The 16,476-nt window shown below is 47.8% G+C and overlaps 1 protein-coding gene across 3 annotated transcripts in view; it reads right to left on the bottom strand.

Moving 5' to 3' along the window:
• Nucleotides 1–6,268: 6,268 nt before the first annotated feature.
• The window catches only part of LOC133357260 (guanine nucleotide exchange factor DBS-like), a 408,695-nt gene continuing 398,487 nt past the window's right edge, over nucleotides 6,269–16,476 (bottom strand). For all 3 annotated transcript variants that reach the window (XM_061575113.1, XM_061575114.1, XM_061575115.1), the window contains exons 29-30: nucleotides 11,906–12,039; nucleotides 6,269–10,093 (exon numbers count right to left, since the gene is read on the bottom strand). In XM_061575113.1, coding sequence (XP_061431097.1) covers nucleotides 10,067–10,093; nucleotides 11,906–12,039 — 161 coding nt within the window. In that variant the 3' untranslated portion in view covers nucleotides 6,269–10,066. The remainder of the gene's footprint in view (nucleotides 10,094–11,905; nucleotides 12,040–16,476) is intronic.

Raw genomic sequence — 16,476 nt, 5'->3', positions numbered from 1 at the left:
GAGACACCATCAGAGACCGGTCTGTCAGTCTATTGTCTAGAGACCCCATCAGAGACCGGTTTGTCAGTCTATTGTCTAGAGACCCCATCAGAGACCGGTTTGTCAGTCTATTGTCTAGAGACACCATCAGAGACCGGTCTGTCAGTCTATTGTCCAGAGACCCCATCAGAGACCGGTTTGTCAGTCTATTGTCTAGAGACACCATCAGAGACCGGTTTGTCAGTCTATTGTCTAGAGACCCCATCAGAGACCGGTTTGTCAGTCTATTGTCTAGAGACACCATCAGAGACCGGTCTGTCAGTCTATTGTCTAGAGACCCCATCAGAGACCGGTCTGTCAGTCTATTGTCTAGAGACTCCATCAGAGACCGGTTTGTCAGTCTATTGTCTAGAGACACCATCAGAGACCGGTTTGTCAGTCTATTGTCTAGAGACCCCATCAGAGACCGGTTTGTCAGTCTATTGTCTAGAGACACCATCAGAGACCGGTCTGTCAGTCTATTGTCTAGAGACCCCATCAGAGACCGGTCTGTCAGTCTATTGTCTAGAGACCCCATCAGAGACCAGTCTGTCAGTCTATTGTCTAGAGACTCCATCAGAGACCGGTCTGTCAGTCTATTGTCTAGAGACCCCATCAGAGACCGGTCTGTCAGTCTATTGTCTAGAGACCCCATCAGAGACCGGTTTGTCAGTCTATTGTCTAGAGACCCCATCAGAGACCGGTCTGTCAGTCTATTGTCTAGAGACCCCATCAGAGACCGGTCTGTCAGTCTATTGTCTAGAGACTCCATCAGAGACCGGTCTGTCAGTCTATTGTCTAGAGACCCCATCAGAGACCGGTCTGTCAGTCTATTGTCTAGAGACCCCATCAGAGACCGGTTTGTCAGTCTATTGTCTAGAGACCCCATCAGAGACCGGTCTGTCAGTCTATTGTCTAGAGACCCCATCAGAGACCGGTTTGTCAGTCTATTGTCTAGAGACCTCATCAGAGACCGGTCTGTCAGTCTATTGTCTAGAGACCCCATCAGAGACCGGTCTGTCAGTCTATTGTCTAGAGACTCCATCAGAGACCGGTCTGTCAGTCTATTGTCTAGAGACCCCATCAGAGACCGGTCTGTCAGTCTATTGTCTAGAGACCCCATCAGAGACCGGTTTGTCAGTCTATTGTCTAGAGACCCCATCAGAGACCGGTCTGTCAGTCTATTGTCTAGAGACCCCATCAGAGACCGGTTTGTCAGTCTATTGTCTAGAGACCCCATCAGAGACCGGTCTGTCAGTCTATTGTCTAGAGACCCCATCAGAGACCGGTCTGTCAGTCTATTGTCTAGAGACCTCATCAGAGACCAGTCTGTCAGTCTATTGTCTAGAGACCTCATCAGAGACCGGTTTGTCAGTCTATTGTCTAGAGACCCCATCAGAGACCGGTCTGTCAGTCTATTGTCTAGAGACCTCATCAGAGACCAGTCTGTCAGTCTATTGTCTAGAGACCCCATCAGAGACCGGTTTGTCAGTCTATTGTCTAGAGACCCCATCAGAGACCGGTTTGTCAGTCTATTGTCTAGAGACACCATCAGAGACCGGTTTGTCAGTCTATTGTCTAGAGACCCCATCAGAGACCGGTCTGTCAGTCTATTGTCTAGAGACCCCATCAGAGACCGGTCTGTCAGTCTATTGTCTAGAGACCCCATCAGAGACTGGTTTGTCAGTCTATTGTCTAGAGACACCATCAGAGACCGGTTTGTCAGTCTATTGTCTAGAGACCCCATCAGAGACCGGTCTGTCAGTCTATTGTCTAGAGACCCCATCAGAGACCGGTCTGTCAGTCTATTGTCTAGAGAAGCCCATCAGAGCCCAGTCTGCGAGTCTGCTGTCTAAACGCCCTTTCAAGGGAAAGAGGGGGACATATCAATACAACTTCAGTTATTATAACGCACGTTTTGAAATCTGCACATGTTTTAATTGTAAAAGCAGTCACTGTTGGGTTAAGAAAAAAATGCTCTAACTTTTGACATCGCTGCCACATTCAGGTTAATTTCCCCCCCCCCCCCCCATAATTCCTTGTTAAATGCACAAGCAAAGAACGCTTTCGTGTCAAACACGAGGGCTTGTGCGTGCACCCTTGCATTTCCAGAAATATTTTCGTTGCTCGTGCAATGTCAGTGAAATTTTTTTTTAATTTAAAAACCAGTAAATTATAAGAATGCTGAGCGATGTAGGCAAACCTTTACAATGGATCGCATTGTTTTTACATAATTGTTACTAATTATCACCCAGACACAATGCAATAATTTGGTATCGCCCATACGGAGCAATATCTTGATAAATCAACCATTCCCAAGGTATCGCGATCCCAGAATCATCAAGAAATGCCAATGAATTACGATCACGACTATGTTGAAATAACATTTATATCACAATGCATATATTGCCAAAACGTTGTATAGTATCCCACGTGATGCCTGTATGATATAGCCATAGTGCATCCTTCACCTGGTGTTCTGTAAGATATGTTTGCATGGATGGATAAATGATTGGCAACATTGAATATTTATAGATGGACTAACAATGTGGATTTCTCTTGCTAAATGCCGTATTTCAAGGTTAGACTCAATTAAGGTAAAAAAGTTGGACGAAAAAACGCAAACATAACGCTACTGCCACCACCGTACGGAAATTATAATCGTGATGTCATTAATGTACCGAAATTGCAACATACTTTCCCAAACGGTACCGTAAAAATTTGAGCATAATTCTATTATTTACATGACCACGAGGCAGTGAATTTGTTGTTAAACGTCCACTTCCAGCCTGACAAAGCCCACGCATGTAAACAACGAAGCAGTTACCTCCAATCCGTGCCACCACGGAGCTGACATTGAGCCGACTTGACAAACCAGACACGGACTACATTGGACCGGAAGCACAGAGAACAACAACCCTGGCCCAGGTTGTAGTCCATTCCATTCCCCTACAAGTCTTGGGAATCCATGTCAGGTTTACAAAGTGGTGTCACGTAGGATGTGTTCATTGGTACTGTTATGAATGGTTATGCAGGGTGCTTCAAAAAAACGTTAACGCTTCTGAGAATTTGCAACAACACCACGAGTAATGTGCCTCCCCCGGGCTCTGGAGACCACCTGGAGAAGTTTCCAGGCGCGTGTTGACAATGATGGCGAACGAGTGGAGACTTTGACTTTTTGGAGCTAATAACATTACATTTGTGATCATGGTGCAGTGTATCATTATCCGTTCTATTTCCATTAAAAACGATAGTCCCATGTGGGTGTTAACATTTTTTTGAAGCGCCCTGTATTATAGGCCAATGAGACAGTACTGCGATTATGATGATTTTAAAACTTTATCCGGGACAGCCTCGCCTTCTGCGGAGGCCGAACACCTGAACCACGCCAACCCATAAGGGGCCGGTGAAGTTGCACCGCCTGTACACTCAACGGCTACATCACCGAATCTTAACTTTATATTTTTTTTATGCACAAGGCTCTCACTTGGGATGTTTGGCCAAATTCCATGTTTGATGTTTTTTTTGTGTGAGCACAAGGAAAACCAAAGTGCGTGCAGAAAATCCACAAAGACAAAGATCCCCCACGTATTGCATGTACCGGACTGTTTGGGGCAAGTGCTGTCAGCGACCACCTATGAAGGCCGGCACGGTACACGCGGGATGAAGACTTAACGGAAGGCAATGAATGAACCGATACACGCACGGCAACAGATGGTTAAAACTCGAACGTGTTACGGCAACGGTCTCAACGATTGCAGGATGAAGAAAAAAACACGGACCTATTGTCTCTCCCCCGTGATATAAGGAGTGTATTGTTCAAACGACATCTTGTTTAATAAATAGCGACACGTCATTACAAACACCTGTTATACACACCGCGATATACAGATAATATTGTTAGCAAGGTGCGGTACATAACACTAAACAGTATATTACAGTAATTTAAAGTGATGTTTAATTTTTTTCATTTTAGCTGGCGAAGCTGAAGATTATTTTTTAGTTGGATTTTTTTTTTTCTCTCAAAAAATATAGTTTCTGCCGCTCTTCGAAAACCGCGTGCGAATTTTTGCGTCTCTCTCGCCCGCGATACCTACGCCACTGCCCATTCGACAATAGCGACCGAACATTGTAAAAAAAAAATTCTGATAATACACTGTTGCACCGTTCGGATATGATTGTTTGATTACCCTGATTGATTTTTGCCGCGTGTTCATGTAAAGTGCACCAGCGGCTGTTTGGTTGCAACATTCAGCGACAGATGGGGCGCGTTATCTTGCAAATGAAATGCCTCGCGAATCAGGCTTTCGCAAGACTTCCTACCACTGTACGTATGCGAAAATACGTTGCATGTGGTTGTTTTCAATGTTGGGTTCGTCCAGATTTCCAAAGATTTATCCAGATTTTTTACGATTTATTCAGATGTTTTATTATACAGATTTTCAACGATTTTTCTAGATTTTTTTAATATCCGGACTTTCAATGATTTATCGAGATTTTTCAATATCCATATTTTCAACGATTTATCCAGATTTTTTTATTATTCCGATTTTCAAAGTTTTATCCAGAATTTTTTTATTATCCAGATTTTCCACGATTTATCGAGATTTTTTTAATATCCAGACTTTCAACGATTTATCCAGATTTTTCAATATCCATGTTTTCAACGATTTGTCCAGATTCTTTATTATTCCGATTTCCAAAATTGTATCCAGATTTTTTTTATTATCCAGATTTTCAACAATTTATCCAGACTTTTTTATATCCAAATTTTCAACGATTTATCCAGATTTTCCAACATCCATATTTTCAACGATGTATCCAGATTCTTTATTATTAAGATTTTCAACAATTTATCCAGATATCCAACTGGCATCCAAATGTATAACATTCAGATAAAAAAACATTCATCCAAATATCTAACATTCACCCAGCTTTTTAACAGCAGTACCACCTTTTTTATCATCATGAAAGTGGTCGTTTGTGATAAGCAATTACCATTCTGAATTATAATTTCTAATTAGATTTCTTTTATAAATATATATTTTTGTAGATTCATGCAGAATCATCCGTTGAAAGGTTATCCCACTAAAATGACGTGGATAATTTATAGAGATAACATTTTCATTTTAAGCCTCCAACAAGTCTTTGAACCCTCTCCCGATTCACCTTATCCGACATCGGCATCGCTTTTGCAAAATGCAATCATCCGTCGGGAAAGAAAACGCTCATTAGGGAGATCAGCGGGGCCATCGATAAATGGATCACACTGCACATCATTCAAAACTCAATTACGAATTATGAGTTTCCCCAATCACCACGTCGTTCAAACGTGGAAAACCGAAAGCGATGTTTGTTTCTGTTTGCGAGAAATCGGACGATGCCGGGCGATGCTAGGTAAGGGGGAGGGAGGGGGCCGAATTATCTTCCTTATTTATGAAGGTCAAAATCGACTGTCGGTTTTGCGCACCACAGGCAGAGAGTCGCCCAATTCTAGTCCTGAAGCCATCGACCAAAAAAATTTGTTACGGCTACAGCACGAACCCAGCGTTACGGGGGGGGGGGGGGGGGGACTGAAAGTGCAGGTTGTGCGTGCACGCCGCACGCCGCACGCCGGTTTGTCTGTGCACGCGTGCGGTTGTGCTATTACGTGCGGCGCTGCATGACATCCGCCACGCCGCCGCATGGCCGAGACAACCCAGCCTCCGGACCGCGCGATAGGGTGGGTGTTGCGATTCGATTCAAGGATTATAATTTTTCTTCTTTGCAGTGGTTTCTAGCAGCTACGGGGGGCTTCATGTACAACATGTTACAAAATATTAACAAGCTAACAGCTCTGTCAATCCACTGCCGGATGAAGGCCCTTCCCATGCAGTCGTGTATGCAGTCTGACTATACTTCACCACGTTGGTCAGTGCCGGTTGGTGAAGGGGGTAGAGGGGTTGGTGTATCCAGTCGTCGCTCGCCACTCATGTCAGCTGTGGCCGGGACATTGAGCTCAAGAGTGCAAGGTTCAGAGCGCGGCGGGCACACCACTGCACCGCCGCCGCTCCCAACTCCGCGGTAGAATTTAAATCGCGCGACCGCAATTCCCACGCGTGGGTCGTGCGCTCAATCGATTCGTCGACGTGAATCGACGAACGGAGGTCGCGCCTCTTCAGCACAGACGCTGGGTGAGCAAGGTCCGACAATTCCAGTCACCGTTCTCGACATCAGAATAAACGCAGCCTGCCCACTAACCCCCCCCCCCCCCCGTTCACGCCACCGCTCCCCCCACCCCCGTTTTGTTCATACGCTACGAATGTTGTCGAATATTGATTGATGCAAATGTTAACAGTTCTGTACAGCAGCAATCATATCCCACCACAATAAATACAACACGAGCAAATCCGTCGGCACCGCTTCGCCTTATTTACAAATCATGAGTGATTACGGTTAATGATACACACGACACAAAGAGCTCACAGGTGTGACCTGTAAGCAAGCGAGATACGTCGCGTTAGTAAGCCTTCACTAACCGCACTTGCCTCTATTCATACGCGCGCTCACACACACACACAATATATATGTGTGAAGTGGAGATACAAAAAAACATTTCTGAAAATGAGATGTTAATAAATGGTCACGGTCATTTTAACCAATTTTATTTCCCCTTTTTTTTCTACTCGCAGAACCAAGCCAAGCTTAGCCAATGAGGGGCCCTTGCGGTACGGCTGGACTTCTCTCTACGGTATAATTGACGAGCCGGAAAAAAAACCCCCTGCGATACGCTGGCCTCACAAGACACCGATTCTAGCTCGGGGCCAAGCAGGGCCAGGGGCGGGGCCAATGACGTGTTTACCCGCGTGACGTCGATGGCTGAATGGGAGACTGATCATCTGTCAAGCCATCTGAGGTGAGTGAAACGCATCACGCCTGGGTCTGCCCTGTGACCTGCCAGCGGGCAAACCTTCGACACTTCACGCGAGAGGCTCGAAGCGCACCTAGCCTGGCACAAGCGCTGGGGCGACTCAGTCGTTGCTTGACCATACTTAACCACGCTGCTCAATCTGGGTTGGTGAAGGTGGAGAGGAGTGAGTGGGGTGTTGGGGGGGGGGGGCAGGACTGGTTCAGATATCACTCGTAACTGATGTTAGCCGTGACCAAAATAAACTTAGCCCGCTGGGTTCGTAGTGCAGGGTGCGAACTACCACGTCACCGCTCCACAATACCGTACGATAATTTACAACAAGACGCATGGGAGTCTACGCATACGTTAAACATCTAATTTCCGAGCGTATTTCAGACCTTCCTCGCACATGTATGCTACACACATGTTGCAATATTTATAAGTTACACTTACGTATTGTGAGATATATATAAAAGAAACACACCTACACGTACACACAAACCAACGGTAGAGTCGGCATGTATAAAAGGTTAACCACAAGGACGCGCTGAGAAAAGGTGAATTGCATATTGTCCGCAAGTACAAAGAGAACATTGGAATTCAGCTTCTATTGATTAAATCCTGAGCTAACAGTGGATGCTGGAAGATGTCAGAGAAATAGTGGTGTTTTGCGTATATAAAGTGATAAAGAGCACCGATAGAAGACAAAAAAGACAGATTTTCCCCTGCGCAAGCGTAACCTTGTCATTACAGGATACAAATTTTATACATGTAATTTTTTTTTAAGTTCCGTCTTAATAATTTTAACTGGCCACGTAATTCAGCGGGAGAGTGAGCCACTTGCAATGGGAAGAACTCCTTGGTGCGGGCTTGGCTCAGCCCCATGATATACGAGTACCATCTTGCGTGCAAGTCAAAGGTTGGTTGTCTGATGGTTAGAGACTTTTCCCCGCCCGTCATAGGAATGTGGAATTTCTACCACTGGCTCAGGGCTGTAAACGGGAGATGGAGCACCAGTGTGCCTCAATACTCATTTGGACAGGAAATCTCTACTGACTTTAAAAATAAAATTTGATTCATTTTCCCACCAGGATAAATTGGGGGCGTATAATTTTTTTTTGTCAAAATTGCGTTTGATTTCAGTGCTTTAATAATGCTCGTTTCGTGCAAACAAAAAATAACAACTCTGCAACAGACCTTACTGACCGCAATGATACGAGCCAACGGCACGGAACCAAACAGGCCACTTTAAAATTAATCACCTTCTGTTCCGTAGCTCCATTAAACAAAAAAAAGATGTTCCCAGTATTTTGGGCCTACTGGCTTTGCAGCAGCAAATAAGCCTGGCCGATATGTTTAAATATATTTTGAATGTTCAGCCTCGACCACCGCACTTCATCCCTTCCAGCGATGTGCCCCTGCCAAAGCCCTCTTTAATTTTTTTGTTCCAAACGTTCAAGGCGGCACCTACCGCAGAGATGCGGCTCATTGCGCAGGGGGCCTGGCGAGGCTGCGACTCCGCCGGACGCCGCGAGAGATGGCGACGGCTTGGGGAGGGGGGCCCTCATCCGACGGCGGATTGTCCCGTGGCCGATGACAACGATTAGATTTTTCCGTGAAGAAAGAGACCGGAAGCGATTACATTTTTCGCTGTAGCGCGGTGCTCCTTGAGATTTTAAAACACGCAGCCGTTTTGCCGTTAGAAAGTTAATTTGCTACTCTGAGGTTTTTTCGGTAAAGTCACGTAGGTAAAAAATAAATAAAATAATAATAGAAATAATCTATTATTATTAATAAATAATAAAATATAAGTAATATCATTAATCTTTTATTATTATTATTTTATTATTTATTTTTTCCCTACGTGACTTTACCGAAAGAACCTAAGAGTATGAATCCTTGCAGTCACGAAAGCTTCAAATCTAGAATTAATTCGCTACGCTCGTCGGACGAAATGTTACGATAAAGTCGGTAAGTGAGCAAGGTGGGTGTGGGCACTAATCATCCCTCGTCTGTTGCTGTTCCTGCCAGTTTCATCAGGGCACCCCCCCCGTGGCATCGGTGTACGAGGCGGCACCTGACTGAGCAGGCTCACTGAAGTTGAAACCAGTCCAAGCAAGCCCTGCTAATACGGGGGGGAGGGTGGTTTCTTTTTGCAAGGGGTACCTGGCGTAAATGCAAGAATAAATACGGGTGAAAGTTTACAAGAGTACAAAACCGGTACAAAAAGTGTCGAACATTTTCATCAGAACGGCCAGTTTGGGGCCGATAAATATGCATTGTTATTATTTTTTGTTTCTTCTTCATTCGGCGATTAAATAAACTCCACCTTACTGCACGAGTTTGTCTCGACGACGATTCGATTGGATTATAGCCGTGCACCACCTTGCAGGCTCGACGCACATCGAGCGCGACGAAGCAGGCTTGAGACGCAAGCAGGACACGCGCACGCGCGCGGAAGCCGGGGGGGGAAAGAAAGTGCACTTTTAAATCGGATCCGAGCACCAGTCTCTGATTGTAGTGGAATGGACGTAAACTCCGGTGTCCGCGAGTCCAACAAGCGGTGTTCACCAAAACGTCCGGCAGAAAGAAAAAGAGAAGAAAACAAAAACCACGGCACTCTTCGCGATCCGGCGAACGCGAACGTGAACCCGGCGCCGTCAAAACGCCGACGGGGCCAAAAACCGCTGGAGGTCACGGCCGCAGGACCTCATGCGGCGTGCGACTTTGTGCGGTCCTGATCCGCCCGCGTGTCGGAAACTCTCCGTCAATCGGAAAGCGGCTTGCACTCCCCAGCCATTCTCTTGACAAGACGGTGCAGGGGGGGGGGGGCGGCGGGGGGCTCTTTTACGGCGTCCACCTCCGTCTCAGCTGAGCTCGACGGGGCTCAACGGCTCGTCTCTCAGGAGAGTCGCGGCACGCTCCAACGACGAATTCCCCGACGACAAAAAAACTAAACGGCTCGTCGTCGGCGCGTCCGCCGCGTGGGAACCGCGTGGGTTTTGGGGAGGGAACGCCCGCGGCCTTTTTGTCGTCGGCGGTCGCTGTTACCCGTGGTGGCAGCGTCGTGCGAGGAAGGTGCGGTGCGGCGAGGGAAGGGCGGTGGCCACGAGAGGCCGAGCCGGCGAGCGACCGAGCCGGGCTCAACGATCGGCCGTCCTAGCAGATGTCGGACACCTTACAGATCTGCAACGTACAGACACGCGCGCACACGCGCGCGCACACACGCACGTACATTGTGTTTAGGTTTACTGCTAAGGGTGTGGTCGTCAAGTGTACTGTGTACTCTTTAAGCCATGACCTCATCCTTTATCAGTTACGCAACAATAATCATGTGCGGTGTTTGTTGCGGGTGTTCGACGTTTTATATGTGTATATATATGCCAAAATAAATAAGTATATATGCAGTATTTAGATTCTTCGTGGTATTTAGGTCATTCAGTGGGGCACTGCCTTGACGTGACAGATAAAATGTGAAGCTAAACTATTTTTATTTCACCAGGTGAGGGCCCACTGAGCTATGTCGCTCTTTTGCAAGAGCAAGCTGATCGCCCAACAGAAGTGGCTCATCATCATCATCATCAGCGTCATCCTCATCAGCATCATCATCATCAGCATCACGTGGGAATTTACAGCAGAAGCCAAATACTCGAAACGCTGTGACGTCGATTCTAAATGTGGAGGGAAAAACCGGAGGAGCCGGAGAAAATCCATCCGACCACGGGGAGAGAGACACACAAACTCCAAATATAAAGCAAGCGTCAGGGTCAAGATAGAACCCACGACCTCCTGCATACCAGGCAACATCTCCTAGCCACCGTGATGATGATGAGAGAGAGAGACGCAAACTCCAAATATACAGCAGCAGGCGTCAGGGTCGGGATCGAACCCACGACCTCCTGTATACCCGGCGAGGTAGTTAACATCTCCTAGCCACCGCCGGGCCCTGAAAGAAACTTCAGAGCAGGGGTAGACCCTGGATCGGGGCACCCACAACGGCCAGGCACCCAGATACACGGCGCCGTTGTTGCCAATATTCCCCTTCTGGTACCCAATGAATGCGGCTAAGATGCCTGCAGCGACGGATAAACAATCGCTTCAAAGCGGCAGGCCTCATGCGGCCGTGGCACGTCCGAAATGGAATTCCGAGGGTCGTGCAAAACGACAACCACGGGTTGTGTTAAATACTTTTTTTAAAAATTACGCCACGGGACACATCCGACACATGGGCCGTAGCTTCCTTCTTGAAAACTTGAAACTTCTTCCTCGTGTAAAAAGGGGGGGTAGGTGGAGGGGGGATGGTGGCAGGTGGGGAAGGGGGGGGCAGTGGTGATAGGGGTCAGAGGTCGGGTTGTATGTATGTATGTAGCATCATCAGTAGCACTGTCAGCGTCAGCAACATCATCAACAACAGCATTGTCAGAAGGATCGTCAGTGGCATCACCAGCTAGCAACATCAACATCATCATCAGCAGCAGAATCATCACCAAAACATTGCGGTGCCCTTGTGTAGCGAACATTCTCCTGACCTAAAGCCGAGAGACATTTACAATTGAGTTCGACGTTTCGCTGGTGATTACAACCAGCGTCATCAGGTGATTTACCAGAATCACTTGTCCATGTTGTGGGTTTACTCGCCATCGCACCGATGTGCCAAAGCGGTAGCTAATTTTCACGTTTTGTTCACGTGTGTATTTATTTCGCACCATACGTAGCCATTCGGGGGAAGGACAACAATCAGTTCTAAAGAAATTCGTTTTCTATCTAGATGATTTAGAAATGCATAGCTCCGGCGGTTTCCTAACATCGGAAAGAAGAGCGTTCCAGACGGCCGCAGAAGCGCATCTGAAAGCGCTGCGGCGACCGTCTTTGTTCGGTGGCCAGCCAAAGGCCGCCAACCGGAGTTTGCGTGAATCAACGAGAGGGATTGTACAAGTCGGTAGCTCCGAGCGGCTTCCTAACATCGGCCGACAAGCTAAAACGCAACGGTCTGCTCACGGGGTTCGCTTGCTCGTCCACGACGTCCTCCGTCTCCCCGTCCGACGCGTTGAACATCTCCTCCCCGCTCGACCAGCCGCCGTCGGCGGAGCGCTCGCACGGATCCTGGGAGCGCCGGTGTCCGGGGGAGCAGGCTGCCCGCGGTGCCACGGCCGGCGAGGGGGAGGGGGGGCGGACACGGAAACGCGGGGGGCCCGAGGTTCTCAGATTGTCACGTGACGGAGCACGGCAGACACAACGCGACGGCAACAACAATAACGGCGGCGGCAGCGGCCGCCGTTCGTCACGGAGTGGTGGCGCTTGTGCCAGGTCAGGTGCACCTTGAGGCCGCGTGAAGTGTCGAAGGTCTAGCTTTGACAGGAGGGGGACGGGACAGGCCCAGGTGTTATAATTCGTGGCCAGGTAGCTTCCGAAAAAAGAAGCTAATAGGTCAGTGTGGGCTTTACCTGATAAGACACAAAAAAAATGTTTCGTTTTATTTGTAGAGATTTTTAAAAAGTGATTTGTTTACCTTTCCTATACTTACACTGCTACTGTGCGTTTGTATTGTTTGTTCTTGTTGCAACTTCCTGACCTGCCCCGACTGAACATCTGTGAAAAAGAGCTTTATAGCTCGTCAGATTCCTCCAGCATAAACAAATATTCCGATTCTGGTTCTGTTACGAGTTGACCGACGAAGACCTGTTTGACCGACGGCCAACGCAACACCCGTAAGGCATTAAAAAAAAACTAACAAGTCACGTGACAACCAACCTGGGGCCACGTTGCAACCGACCAGTTCACGTGACAACCGATGAAGCCGCGTGACAAACAACTGGGCCACGTGGCAACGAGGTCACGCGATGGTAACCGATCGGGCGACAGCCAATCAGGTCATGCGACTTCAAACGGCCTCCCTGCCCCAACGGAGCGTTGCGATGGTGCTTATCTATCGGCGAGGCCCTAAACCGGTGGTGGGAAGTGCCGATTACAATGACCATACTTCACCACGCCGGACACTGGCCGGCTGGTGAGGGCGGGGGTGAGCGTAGAGCGTAGAGCCGTGGGAGATTAAAAGTGCAACAACGTGTTTTCCTGCCGGGCATCAACAAGAAACACACAAAAAAACCCACAAGCAGCCTATAGCAGCTGTTCTGCATGGCAGTCACCCTTCCTGACACTGAAAGACAGCCTCGAGAAATTGCTTCGCTTCCGGAGATCTGGAGGCATTCTGGAGAGATTTAGCCGCGGGCAAAAAAAAGGAACGTACCCTGTGAATTATCCAAGACGTATGGTACTGTATATCAGCATATGTAGCATTCACCAGTGTGTGTGGGTGCATAGGGTATTGCACTGGATGCATCACGAGTCTGTATATCGATAAAGCTATAGAGGGGAGTAGGCCTCGGCAACGTAAGGTAATTGTACCCTTTTTACCGGGTAAAAGAGTAAAGGTGTCGACATGCCAAGGGGTAAGGGTAAAGGGTAGGGTAAAGGTAGGCTCGTTGCTTTTTACCGTTTACCTTACCTGCTATAGGGTAAAAGGTAGGGTAGAGTGATTGTATTGTGGTAAGGTGAAAGGTAGGGTAAAGGTAGGCTCGTTGTTTTTACACTTTTACCTTACCGAGGCCTAGAGAGGAGGCATGCATCTCAATACATCAAGCACCTGTGTGTATTATCAACCCGTCACAGTGTGTACGGCATGCACCTGTAGCACTTAAAACACACACCTGTACAGGTCAGACAAAAAAACACCACACAGCCAAGCTAACCCTTCGCTGTGCACCACGTAGCATGCACACCTGCGAAAAACACCCGCGACACCTGTACTGTTACGCGCACACCCGCGTATAACCCGGGTAAAACACGTACGCGCAAACGGATCTCACATGCCCACCGTACCGAAAGCAGCGGCCGGCAGGCTGCCGTGTTTCTAAAATCGCTTTCACCACCGCGTAGCGATTTTCACGGCGTAGACCGAGTCGAAAAATACGTTTCGGCATTTTTCGCTTTGCAGTCAGTTCTCCCGTAACGCCGCGTGCTTTCACGACGCGAATTGGGGTAAACGACGAGATGAACGTGCATGAGAACGCGTTGTTGCTTCTAACGCGGATGCGAAATGGATATGTGACGCGTTCGGCGAACGGAAACTCCGTCGTGCGAGTCGGAATAGGCGGTTGCGCGGCTGCCTCAGTCTGGCGTCACAAAAGGGTGTCGGGATGCTGCTGGATGCTTCTAGATGCTACCCCCAAGCGCCTCAGTCTTTGTTCGGCCTGCGTACGCGTGTCACGGTGTCATCGCGGATTGCGCTTCACCCCGCTATTTTATATTTTATTTATTATAACGCGATTGTTACATGACGAGGTGCTCGTCAGGAACGCAACTATCCCGCCCGCCGCGTTACGGGAGAACAGACGGTGTCCCGAAAATGCTGCAAAGCGATGAGAGATCAGCTCTGCAAAAAAAAAAAATAGTTAAATTGTTTCTACGCTTGGACAGCCTGCCGCTTGTGCCAGTAGTGTCCGGGCACGTGGCAACGTACGTCGCAAGCACGCGTGCGTGCGTGCGCGCTAGAGTCATCAGCGACCAGCAGGCATGTAACGATGCTTCGATTCGTCGATCAAAATCGATCCTTTTGGCTGACGATGCACGAGGGACTCGATATTTTTCGTGAAATTGTACATGGGACGTGCGCGTGGGGCTTACATGAACGAACCAGTGAAGGTGCGAACGTGGGACACAGCACCGTCAGGCACGTGAGAAGAGACAGACGAGACGAACGATACAATGGAAAAGAAGCTAAGACCGCAAACGAAGATGGACAGGGAAAAAAGGAGACAGAACGAATTGTATGAACGGGGGACGAGAGAGACAGAGAACGACAGAATGAGACAATACAAAATGCGACGAGACAAAGCTACAAATGAGAGACTCGCGTATTACATACGAGAGAGAGAGACAACGCTAATGAGTCTGTAACACAAAGGGAACGGAATCACGACTCTCAATCGCGACAATTCATTTGTAAACGCTGGGAAGTGAATCGTTACATGCCTGACAATCCGGCGGCGCATGCCTGTTCGGCAGTGGTGCAGGAGTGGTTGGCGAGGGCTCTGGGACAAGGAATTAAATGCCCCCATCCCCACCATTTGATTTCTGCCCCTCTTTATAATCCGGCAACCTGGGCACCTCCGGACCTGTGGGTCCCAAAGCAGTTGCACCGCCTGCATACTTTACAACTACGCCACTGCTGTTGGCAAAACACACCGCGATCTGCCGATGGCTCAGTATCATTTGCTTGCACGGGATGATGACGACGACGACGACGACGACGACGATGAACTTCACATTGAGCATGCGTTACCAGGTATTGAACTTACACACCACCACGCACACACAAACACACCAAAGCTGGATAAGCCAAGTCCAGGAGATGGAGCATTCCCACTGAAATGAAAGAGCCTGGCGAAGAAACAAGTGGCCCAAAGTGGATCCGCAGGGTTCGGAACGGGGAAAAAACGACAGTTTCATAATGAGCGACGTGATCATCGACCGCAAGTCCATGGGAACTGACCGCTCGCTGGCGGGAGCTGCCGAGGGTATTTTTCCCCTCGGCCGTTTTCTAGAGGTGCACGAAGTGGGAACAACGGGAGAGGCGTTGGCGCTTTGCGAGCTCAACGGATTCCTCCGGTATAATAAATAAGTATCCCGATTCCGTTGGGACCAAGGGAATTACTTGGCCAACATTATGGGACCTCCTTTGCCAGTACCAAAATATACTAATAGGGGTTTTCCCCTTTTTTCTGGAAACAGAACTGACACCTTTTGCAAGGAATCATGCTTACATTAACCACAATACTTGCAGTCAAATGCAAACAAAAAAAAATACTCTGATAATTTATGCATTGCTCAGCCCGAGCTCTCATTACTCTGGTAGTGCGTTGTCTTTGAACTGTGCGCCTTTTGGCGTCATCTGGTCGAACACCATATGAGACTAGGCTCTAAAGAAAGGTGTCTCTGGTGTGGACCAATCAGTTTCAAAGACAATGCATATGTTATCAGAGTATTGTTTTTGTTTGCATTTGACTGCAAGTATTGTGGTTAATGTAAGCATGATTCCTTGCAAAAGGTGTCAGTTTTGTTGCCAAAAAAAAAGGGAAAACCCCTATTAGTATACTTTGCCAACGTTAATTGTCAAGGTGCAAAAATATACCGATAGAATTACAACGAAAGCTTCGCGGCCGTTTAAAAGTAAAAATTTTGTCCTCGTCAAGGAATTTCGATGCCAATTGAAATGTTTTTAAATTAAAGATTAACCGGTGAGTTAAATTGTTATGGGCTGCCAACGCACGCCAGCGCAGGGTGCGAAAAGTATTATTGCGTTTCCCATAATGCTTTGCAGCATCAGCGCGTGTTGTTATTGTCATTTGTTCCCAATTGTATACACCGGCTGTGCTGTCGGCATCACATCATGAGATCAAGAATTGTTTACTAATTTTCACCAGTGCTACACTTGACGTTAGATAATGGCTCACAGAAGCAGATTATTACTTTTTACTATTATTTTATTTTACCAGGTAAGGCTCACTTGA

This window comes from Lethenteron reissneri, chromosome 57, assembly GCF_015708825.2.
Source record: "Lethenteron reissneri isolate LAM-NWPU_2019-01 chromosome 57, ASM1570882v1, whole genome shotgun sequence".
NCBI lineage: Eukaryota > Metazoa > Chordata > Hyperoartia > Petromyzontiformes > Petromyzontidae > Lethenteron > Lethenteron reissneri.
This window is presented reverse-complemented; position numbering and strand designations above follow the sequence as displayed.